At 54.3% G+C, this 10,569-nt stretch overlaps 1 protein-coding gene across 2 annotated transcripts in view; it reads left to right on the plus strand.

Moving 5' to 3' along the window:
- The window catches only part of DUOX2 (dual oxidase 2), a 34,329-nt gene extending 23,815 nt beyond the window's left edge, over window positions 1-10,514 (plus strand). Inside the window, exons 17-34 of one of the 2 annotated variants that reach the window (XM_063169304.1) lie at window positions 380-582; window positions 777-962; window positions 1,383-1,608; window positions 2,198-2,291; window positions 2,459-2,634; window positions 3,250-3,319; window positions 3,764-3,859; window positions 4,598-4,776; window positions 5,688-5,918; window positions 6,159-6,258; window positions 6,377-6,426; window positions 6,577-6,704; window positions 6,919-7,072; window positions 7,192-7,424; window positions 8,559-8,717; window positions 8,905-9,060; window positions 9,165-9,293; window positions 9,677-10,514. In XM_063169304.1, the coding sequence (XP_063025374.1) occupies window positions 380-582; window positions 777-962; window positions 1,383-1,608; window positions 2,198-2,291; window positions 2,459-2,634; window positions 3,250-3,319; window positions 3,764-3,859; window positions 4,598-4,776; window positions 5,688-5,918; window positions 6,159-6,258; window positions 6,377-6,426; window positions 6,577-6,704; window positions 6,919-7,072; window positions 7,192-7,424; window positions 8,559-8,717; window positions 8,905-9,060; window positions 9,165-9,293; window positions 9,677-9,799 (2,693 nt within the window). In that variant the 3' untranslated portion in view covers window positions 9,800-10,514. The remainder of the gene's footprint in view (window positions 1-379; window positions 583-776; window positions 963-1,382; window positions 1,609-2,197; window positions 2,292-2,458; window positions 2,635-3,249; window positions 3,320-3,763; window positions 3,860-4,597; window positions 4,777-5,687; window positions 5,919-6,158; window positions 6,259-6,376; window positions 6,427-6,576; window positions 6,705-6,918; window positions 7,073-7,191; window positions 7,425-8,558; window positions 8,718-8,904; window positions 9,061-9,164; window positions 9,294-9,676) is intronic. The other variant, XM_063169305.1, reaches the window with a different exon arrangement.
- The last annotated feature ends 55 nt before the right edge of the window (window positions 10,515-10,569 follow it).

Below are 10,569 nucleotides of genomic sequence, written 5' to 3' on the forward strand. Positions count from 1 at the left end.
CAGATACAGCACTGAGCAGCCTGACCTGTGGCCGGTCCTGCTCCGGGCAGGAGGTTGGGCAAGATTCCCTTCCAACCTGAGTCATCCTGTGCTACTCCAATTCCAATCTTCCCCAGGCCCCACCTTGCCTCGAGGAAACCTGTGCAGAGCAATTGCACCAGTAGCTCCAGGACAGGGACAGTATCTCCTTGCTCTGCCTCCCTGCTCCCTAGCCTGGACTCCTCCTGTGCCCATGTGCTTGAGCTCTGCAGTTAGGAGATATCATTATTCTTTTGAGACCTTCCTGGTCATGAAATCACTCCCAAACCGCCTCTCAGTGCAGGAGGTTCTGAGACGAGCAGGAACCTTTCCAACTGAGTCCTGTGCTCTCTCCCACCAGCCATGGAGTGGCATGGGCCCAAGGCAGACAGCTGTCCTGTCTACATTCAGCTCCAAGCTGACAAAGAGCTCAAAGTGCTGGACAGCAGAGGGTCTGTGCTGCGGAGCATCAACCTGAAAGCCCAGCCAAGGGTGGAGGTGATTGTCTCCAACAACAGAGGCAACAAAGCTCTGCTCCTGAAGAGCCCCAAGGAGTACGACCTGGTAAGTGCCATGGTGCCTGGGGGATGGCACCTTGCCCTGGAGCCTCCACAGTCCTCTGCACCACCCAGCTGGGGGCACTGGGAGCACTGTAAGGCCTTGGAGGGAGGTTGTGGCCTCCTGAGAACCACCAGGGCCAGCAAATACCGTGGAGCTGAGCCTCTGGTGATCACAGCCAGTCCGTGGGCCCTTTGCAGGTGCTGCTCTTCAATGGGGAGGCCGAGAGGAGCATCTTTGTTGGGAAGCTCAGAGACTACTTGAAGGAGAGCAGCTTTGACCTGCATCTGTCCGAGATGAGGGAGCAGAACCTGATGAAACGGGCAGTCACCCAGGAGCAGAGAAAACAAATTCTAGAGACTTTCTTCAGGCACCTGTTTGCTCAGGTGTGTAGAGGTGTAGCAAGCCCTGATGCATGGGGGAAGGTATTTCTGTGTTGGTTAAACAATGAACATCAGGGCTGGTGCTTTCGGGAAGAGCTCGTAAATCATCCACAAGGAAGCTGCCAATGCTTCCAGTAAATACATTTTCCTCTGCAGAGGACAAAGGGAGATCTCCTGCAGTGACGCAAGTGTCTAAAGTGGCAAAGAGACTATTGGGTGATGTAACAGGTCTCCAGAGTGATCAGTCACGTCAAGTGTGACAAGTCACATTGTGTAGGAGGGACACGGAATGTTCTCCATGGCATCTGCCATGAGTTTGGTGCCAGGGAGCCACCAGTCTTTGTGCTATAAGTCAGGAAGGAAACACCAGCCTTCTGCTCAGCCATCACTCACAGCATTTCTTTTGTGGGACACAACCTGCAGGTGCTGGAAATCGACAGATCCGATGCTGGGGAGCTCAGCTTTGAATCTTCACAGATGGCAAGGGAGTCTCTCACCTGTGAGCTGAGCAGGGCTGAGTTTGCTGAAGCTCTGGGGCTCAAGGAGCACTCCATGTTTGTGGAGTCCATGTTCTCCCTGGCTGACAAAGATGGCAATGGCTACATCTCCTTTCGGGAGTTCCTGGACATCTTGGTGGTCTTCATGAAAGGTGGGAGCTGGAGCTGGTTAATGCCCCTGTCTGCTGCCCTTGGACCTGTTTCTGGGCTCTGTGAGAGTGGAGGACGTGATTCACACAGCAGGTCAACCTGTAGACACTGCTACAAGTTAAAATTTCCTTCACTCAGGACAGCTTCAGCTTGGGTCATGGGGCATGACAACGTGAATGTGTTTTCTGAAAGATGGTTCATGAGGGGAGCTGTCTTCCACCACCACAGACACGTCAGCCCTTTCTCCTGAAGGGACATCCTGTGCCTGGGAGGTCATGGTAACTGTGTCTGATATCTGATTCTCCATAAATGACCACTGGAATGATGGATTAACAGGTGGAGGTGTTGAATGTCAGATTCAGTCAAAACAACTCCCAGGAAAATCATTGCTCTGCAAAAGCACACTTTGAAAAATAATGCACAAGAAAGAATGTGTGTCTACCCAATATTTACCTTGCACTTGAGAAAGTCAAGTGGAAGGGTGAGGCTCCACTGCTGCAGGGTCCAGACACTCAAAAACAACATATGAAATCATCTTTGTTGATGAAGATTGGATCTTCTTCTAACTTTGCCTCTTCCTCTCCCCACCAGGGTCCCCAGAGGAAAAGTCCAAGATGATGTTCAGGATGTATGACACTGATGAGAATGGGTTCCTCTCCAAGGAGGAGTTTCTGAGGATGCTCAGGTACTCTCCCTCCTCTCTCCTACTGTTTTCACAATGTTGATAGACATGTCTTCAGCAGCAGCTCCCAGTTTCTCTGCTTCTGTGCACAAGTGCAACCAAGTGCCCATTTCTCCCATGAAACTGGCCTGGGACTCAGCTGGTGTTCCCATGTCTCCTCCTTGCTCCAGGTCCTTCATTGAGATCTCCAACAACTGCCTGTCAAGTGAGCAGGCAGAGCAGGTGACCGAGTCCATGTTCCGGGCCTCGGGCTTCCAGGACCGCGAGGAGCTGACGTGGGAGAATTTCCATTACATGCTGCGGGACCACGACAGCGAGCTGCGCCTCACCCAGCTCTGCGTCAGAGGTCAGTGGGCACTGGCACAGCCCAGCTCCTGCAAGGCTGCAGGCAGTGGGCACCTCTCAAATCCTGCCCCGTCAGCACCCCCACACCAACTGCAGTAATGGGGCTTCAGCTTGTCACAGACGTCTTTTATGGAAAATCCTTTCCTTAGGGTTTTTTTCTCCTGAGAAGATGGGAGGCCTCAGGAACAAAATGTAAACCTTGATTATCTGCTGCTGTGGAATGCAACAGGTGCACCTGTGATTGGCCCATGTTGGATGTTTGTAATTAATGGCCAATCACAGAGAGCTGGCATGGACAGAGGTCTGAGCCACAAACCTTTATCATTCTTTTCTATTCTATTCTTAGCCAGCCTTCTGATGAAATCCTTTCTTCTATTCTTTTAGTATAGTTTTTAATATAATACACATCATAAAATAATAAATCAAGCCTTCTGAAACATGGAGTGAAATCCTCGTCTCTTCCCTCATCCAAGAACCCCTGTGAACATGGTCACATCAGCTGTTGCTTCATGTGTGATGTTTGGGGCCAGTTCACAGCTTTTCCCTGCCCACAGGAGATTCCTAAACTTTGTCCTGCACCTTCTGAATGGCTGTTTGTCATTTTGTCTCCTCAAAGGTATCCCTGAGGTCTCCAAGCAAAATCTGCGCAACTGTGTCTCCTTCATAAAAAAGAATGAGCCAAAAGGGTAAGCTCCCTTCCCTTCCTTAGTGGCACTGTGGCTATTCCTTCTCTTCCTGCCCTGGCTCACATCTGTCCTCCACCCCAAGCCTTCCAACAATGCTCCCACCAGGTGTTGGAGCTCCCAGAGCTGGGGAAGGAGTGGAAAGTGCATGCTGCAGGGGGCTGCCGTCCCCTCCCCAGGCACAGCCAGAAGGGGGAATTGCCTCCTGCAGAGCCCTGTTCCATCCTCTGTGTGGGGATGGGAGTCCTGCATTGCCCTTCAGATGGGGGGTTTATCGTGGAGTGAATCCAGACCATGTGCAAGTGGAGTTAATGCAGGCAGGCTTGCAGGAAAGAGCTGGACATGTCCCCAGCTAAGCCTGAGATGGGAGGTGGAGAAAAGGGGAAAATGTCAACAAGCACTTCTAGCAAATAGAACTCTGGGCTAGACACAGCTCTATTTCCACAGAATCATCTCAGAGGAGAAGCAAGACCCAAACCTGGACACTGTGAGTCACTACATGGAGCGAAAAGGCCAAGAACTGAGGAAGAGACCAGGAAGAAAGTGAGTCCCCTCCCCAGCTGTGCTTTTGGGGCTTGGGCTTGTCCTGTTTGCTGCTTCTCACACTTCCATGTCAGACTGGGTAGCCCTCTAGTCACATGTCACTGCTCCAAGGAGGCACTCAATAGCCAAGGAGCTACAGAAAGAATCCCATCTTGGCAGGACAGTGCCGTAGCTGGGTCTGGGCGATGTGCCTCTACAAAAAAACCCAAAAAACTTCAAACAGATGAAGTGGCCAACTCCAGAGGTTGGAATAGTGGCTTTCAGAGAGGGGTTTTGTCTGACAGTTCCTGCCTGTGCTCCTCCTGGTTCACCTGGGCTGCCTACAAGAGCTGCAGGAGAGAATTTGTCCTCCCTGCTGTGGCAGCAGCAAGTATTTCTTGGAAGCAAGTATTTCAAGGCAGCAGTTCAGCTGCTGTTATTTTTGGCCATAATATCTTGGATTGCCTTAATTGCACCAATTAAGGAAGTTCCCCTTTTCCAGAGAGTTTTTTGATGGCGCTATGAAATTTACAGTTCTCATCTACAGTTTCATTTGTGAGTCATTGCCTCCACATTTACTACCAGCTTTTGAAGGCATTGCAGAGCAGGCTGACCTGAGATCACCCTCAGATGGTGTGTGCTGTGCAGATCTCCCCTGCCGCTGATGTGACAGGGAAAAAACGAATCCCAAACCTGGGCCCTGAGCCATTCCTTGCCGGGAAAACCTCAGGGTGACACCAGCACTCCTGCATTTTCCAGGGCAAACCAGTACCAGCTGCGTCTGTACACGGAAGCGCGACGGAAGAAGTACGAGAGGAACAAAGTCCAGCAGAAGATCCAGGAGTTCAAGCGCTTCGTTGAGAATTACCGGCGCCACATCGTCTGTGTCACCCTCTTCTCTGCCATCACTGCTGGTGTCTTTGCTGAGAGAGCCTACTGTGAGTGCCCACCCTGCCCTGCTGAGGGGCACGGGCTGCCTGCCTCAGTGCTGGTGGATTGCCTGGGGCGTGATGGGCACAACTTTGGGCAACAGTGTCAGTCCTCCCCTGGACTGAGATCTCTGGAAGGGTCTGGTCCAATGCCCTGCTCAGAGAAAACCCTTTTCCAAAGCTGAATGAGGCTGCTGAAGGCCTTGTCTAGAGAAGGTGTGAGGAGTTGCAAGGCTGGTGATTCCGCCGCCTTGCTGGGTCTGTGCTGGTTTTTGACCATTCTCCCTGTGGAGAATTTCAAGGATTCGAACCGGAGTTTTCTACAGTGAAACTCGTGCTCTTGCCTCACATCCTTCTACTCTGCATGCCTAAGCAAGACTTGCTCTGTGTGCCCATGAGATGGCTGCAGACAGCCAGCTTCCCTGACCCATCTCCTCCAGCCTGAACAAGTCCATTTCTCTCAGCTTTTCCCTTTTATAGACAAAGCTCTCTGATATCCTGCAGCCCCCACCCATCCTGGTGGTCTCCACTGGGCTCTTTCCAGTTTATGGACACCTCTTATACCATTTCCCTCAGCCTTTCCCTTTCATAGACATAGCTCTATGATGTCCTGCAGCTCCCACCCATCCTGGTGGTCTCCACTGGACTTATTCCAGTTTATGGACACCTCTTATATTGGATTCCCCATCTGAGGCCACAGTCCCAATGTGCAGATTCCCAGGTGGACATTCACCACCCTGGATCTCCAAGGAAACCCTGTCATCCAGCCGTTCTGGGTCGTTGCGCCCCTTTCCCCCCACAAACCCACTCCTGGTGTCCCGTTTTTGGTGGAGCCACGCAGGTGGCTGTCCCCTTGCCGCAGGGAGGGTGATGTCCCTCAGCGCTGGGCACACGACACCCCCTCCGCTCTCTCTCCCCAGACTACGCCTTCGCATCCCCCAGCACTGGAATTGCACAGACCACCTTCGTGGGGATCATCATCTCCAGGGGTTCAGCTGCCTCCATCTCCTTCATGTACTCCTACATCCTCCTCACCATGTGCCGCAACCTCATCACCGTCCTGCGGGAGACCTTCCTCAATCACTACATCCCCTTCGACGCCGCCGTCGACTTCCACCGCTGGGTTGCCATGGCAGCCCTGATTTTCTCAGGTGGGTGGGCTGCTGGGGCATTGCCACCCACCAGCACAGGACCAGCCAATCATCCCGTGGCAGGACCACCATGGCAGGACCAGAGACATAAGCTTAAAGACCTTGCAGAGACGTAGATGCCTTGCACTACAAAAAAGGAGTCCTCTGAGTCACTCCAGGTCCCAGGGAACATCATCAGAGTCTGACACATCTCCATCCACATCAAGTGATGCTTCTTTCTCTGTGTTTTTTCTCTTACAGTGCTCCACACTGCAGGTCACGTAGTGAACGTCTACATCTTCTCAGTCACACCTCTCAGTGTGCTGTCCTGCCTTTTCTCCACTGTCTTTACAAATGATGGGTAAGTGGAATTTGAAGCAGAGTCCATTCAAGGGTGTCCTGGGCATGGACAGAAATGAAAATGGAAACCATTCGTTCATTCTGGTCACTCCATGGTGCAATCTCTTGTCCTTCTCCAGGTCACAGCTCCCACAGAAGTATTACTGGTGGTTCTTCCAAACTGTTCCAGGTGAGAATAGGGAGTTCTTCCAAACTATTCCAGGTGGTTCTTCCAAACTATTCCAGGTCTGTCCTCGCAGACAGACTGGCACACCTGTGTCCAGGATGGGCTGCCCTCTGCCCAGTCCAGTCAGAGCCCCTCTTAACTCTTCTCTCACAGGCATGACAGGAGTGCTGCTGCTCGTGGTCCTTGCTGTGATGTACGTGTTTGCCACACGCCACTTCCGGCGCGTCAGCTTCCAGGGGTTTTGGATCACTCACCACCTCTACATGCTGCTCTACATCCTGGTAAAGGGTTGGGGCTGGAAGGGAGGGATGGTGGTGCCCATGCACTGCAAGCCTGTAGGTGAATTCAGTGCAGCTGATGAGATGGAATAGCTTGGGGTAGTCCCAAGGGAGATGGTAGCCCCACTCCTGGCTCCCCATTGCTGTTGATCTGCCACCAAATCATCCCTGGGCTGATGACTCACCTTGCTAAAGGGTTCTGCTGCTCCCTGCCCAGGTCATCATCCACGGCAGCTACGCACTGATCCAGCAGCCCCGTTTCCACATCTACTTCATCATCCCAGCCCTCATCTACAGCGCAGACAAGCTGTACAGCCTGAGCAGGAAGAAGGTGGAGATCAGTGTGGTGAAAGCCGAGCTCCTGCCCTCAGGTACCACAGCATCCCTGGCCACCCCGCACCAGCCCAGCCCAGGCTCCCTGCGAGAGCATCAGGGGCTGCAGCGCTGCAGGAGCATCAACCCCCCAACATCTCCAACAACCTCCCCACAGGTGTCACCCACCTGCAGTTCCAGCGGCCGCAGGACTTTGACTACAAGTCCGGGCAGTGGGTGCGCATCGCCTGCGTGGGGCTGGGCACCACGGAGTACCACCCGTTCACGCTGACCTCGGCCCCGCACGACGACACGCTGAGCCTGCACATCCGCGCCGTGGGGCCCTGGACCACCCGCCTGCGCGAGCTCTACTCGCCCAAGAGCCTGGCCCTCCTCGGCACGCTGCCCAAGGTGAGCCCTGCACAGCATGTCACCCTTGGGGACACCTAGACATCTGCCCAAGGTGAGCCCTGCTCAGCATGTCACCCTTGGGGACACCTAGACATCTGCCCAAGGTGAGCCCTGCTCAGCATGTCACCCTTGGGGACACCTAGACATCTGCCCAAGGTGAGCCCTGCTCAGCATGTCACCCATGGGGACACCTAGACATCTGCCCAAGGTGAGCCCTGCTCAGCATGTCACCCTTGGGGACACACAGAGATCTGCCCAAGGTGAGCCCTGCTCAGCATGTCACACTTGGGGACACCTAGACATCTGCCCAAGGTGAGCCCTGCTCAGCATGTCACCCTTGGGGACACCTAGACATCTGCCCAAGGTGAGCCCTGCTCAGCATGGCACCCATGGGGACACCTAGACATCTGCCCAAGGTGAGCCCTGCTCAGCATGTCACCCTTGGGGACACCTAGACATCTGCCCAAGGTGAGCCCTGCACAGCATGTCACCCTTGGGGACACCTAGACATCTGCCCAAGGTGAGCCCTGCTCAGCATGTCACCCTTGGGGACACATAGACATCTGCCCAAGGTGAGCCCTGCTCAGCATGTCACCCTTGGGGACACCTAGACATCTGCCCAAGGTGAGCCCTGCTCAGCATGTCACCCTTGGGGACACATAGACATCTGCCCAAGGTGAGCCCTGCTCAGCATGTCACCCTTGGGGACACCTAGACATCTGCCCAAGGTGAGCCCTGCTCAGCATGGCACCCTTGGGGACACCTAGACATCTGCCCAAGGTGAGCCCTGCACAGCATGTCACCCTTGGGGACACCTAGACATCTGCCCAAGGTGAGCCCTGCTCAGCATGTCACCCTTGGGTCACATAGACATCTGCCCAAGGTGAGCCCTGCTCAGCATGGCACCCATGGGGACACACAGACATCTGCCCAAGGTGAGCCCTGCACAGCATGTCACCCTTGGGGACACCTAGACATCTGGCCAAGGTGAGCCCTGCACAGCATGTCACCCTTGGGGACATCTAGACCAAGAGAGCATCTCAGCAATGGGTTGTGCCAAGCGTGAGGCACGCCTCCAGCCCTTCCAAGGCCGGGGCAAGCAGACACTTCTGCTAACTGCTGTCTCCCTTCCAGCTCTACCTGGACGGGCCCTTTGGGGAGGGCCACCAGGAGTGGAACAAGTTTGAGGTGTCGGTGTTGGTGGGAGGAGGCATCGGGGTGACTCCCTTCGCATCCATTCTCAAGGACCTGGTCTTCAAGTCATCCATAAACTCCAAGCTGCTCTGTAAGAAGGTAAGAGTGTCTGAAAGACAAGCCCCCCTGAGAGGTTGGACTTGATCTCAGAGATCTTTTCCAACCTAATTGATTCGTGATTCTGAGATGCCTCCTGCTGCTGCTGGCCTCTTTGGGGGTAAAATCCTCTGTGGAGTCCACAGACATTCATGGGGATGCTGGCCCCACTCTGGGCCCCATTCCACAGATCTACTTCATCTGGGTGACCCGCACGCAGCGGCAGTTTGAGTGGCTGACAGACATCATCCGGGAGGTGGAGGAGTCAGACAAGAACGGCTTGGTCTCTGTGCACATCTACATCACACAGCTGGCCGAGAAGTTCGATCTGCGCACCACCATGCTGGTGAGCCTGGGCATCCAAGGGCAAGGGTGCCGTGCCATGCCACGCCATGCCAGGCCATGCCGGGCTGTGCTGGGCCATCTGATGTGCACCAATCTCTCTTTCAGTACATCTGTGAGCGGCACTTCCAGAAGGTGCTGAACAAGAGCCTGTTCACGGGGCTGCGCTCCATCACCCACTTTGGGCGCCCTCCCTTCGTGCCCTTTTTCAGCTCGCTGCAGGAGGTGCACCCTGAGGTCAGTGTCCAGCTGGGGACAGGAGGAGGTGCACCCACTGGCCATTGTGGAGGACTGGTCCCAACCTGTCCCCAAGGTCCTGGAGACCTCAGTGGCATCTGCACCAAGAACAGTGCAGAAGGGGAATGAATCCTGTTTTTCCTCTGGAGCCAGGCTGAGCTGCAGGAGTCAGCAATGCCCCGTACCAGCCAAACACCCCCTGCTATTGCAGGGCCCCAGCTGCAACCTCTGACCTGAGCTGGGGGGTTCCCATCCTTCCTCCACGGCCCTGGCAGCTCCTTGGGAATGGGACAACCATGCCCAAAGCTGTCAGAGAGCAAGGGGGGCTGCCTGTGGGGAGAGCTGGTGCTGCAGCCTGACCCTTTGGCTCCCTCCTTCCCCAGGTGCAGAAGATCGGCGTGTTCAGCTGCGGCCCGCCCGGGATGACAAAGAGTGTGGAGCAGGCGTGCCGGCACATGAACAAGAAGGACCAGACCTACTTTGCACATCACTACGAGAATTTCTGACCCTACCCACACTGTTCCACCCTCTGGCTGCAGCTGCATTATTTCACCCTAGCACCTAGCAGCAATAATTCCAGCAGCCACAGTCCCAGGCACCTTCCTCAGGTGAAAGCCATGCAGAGCTGAGTGCAGGGACACTGAGACCCACACAGCAGAGATCTGTGTGCTAGTAAAGCCTTATCACCCCAGCACTGCCCTACATGGCCCCAGTGAGAACCCCTGAGCCCTACTACCATCCACACATCCCTGCAGCCCCACAGACAGGGGCATGCTGGTGTCCCAGTCCAGTTAAACCCAGCTCTGCCCCCTTAATAGCACAGGACAGAGCTTCTGCCTTGCTGGGGGACTCAAGGAATGTCAATCCAGTTTTGGGGAACAGCTTGGTGCCTGCACAATCTGAATTTACAGCACTTTGTTCCAAGACCCATATGGTGAACAGATGGGGTGAGGAGCCAGCAAGCTCCCTGCTAGCCCTCTTTTTGAAACAGCTCTCCTCACACACTCTTCAGTGCCTGCTTGTTAACTCTCCAAGGAGGGGGAGTTAACTGTCCTGGGTTTGCATAAGGCCTTAGTTGTGTTTGCATTGGCTTCTTCCAGCAGTGTCAGCCCTTCAATCAGGAATCGGTTGTACTTGGTTAAGTAATGCCTGGCTTTGCATCACTGCTGCTTTTACAGGCTGTGGTTGAGCTCAAATAAAGCTGACTGAAGTCTTCAAACACTTTCTTGCCTCCTGTAGTTGGGTCTTGGTCTTGGGGCTGCTAGGAGTGTCTTAA

The sequence above is a fragment of the Melospiza melodia genome, chromosome 15 (genome assembly GCF_035770615.1).
Source record: "Melospiza melodia melodia isolate bMelMel2 chromosome 15, bMelMel2.pri, whole genome shotgun sequence".
Taxonomy (NCBI): domain Eukaryota; kingdom Metazoa; phylum Chordata; class Aves; order Passeriformes; family Passerellidae; genus Melospiza; species Melospiza melodia.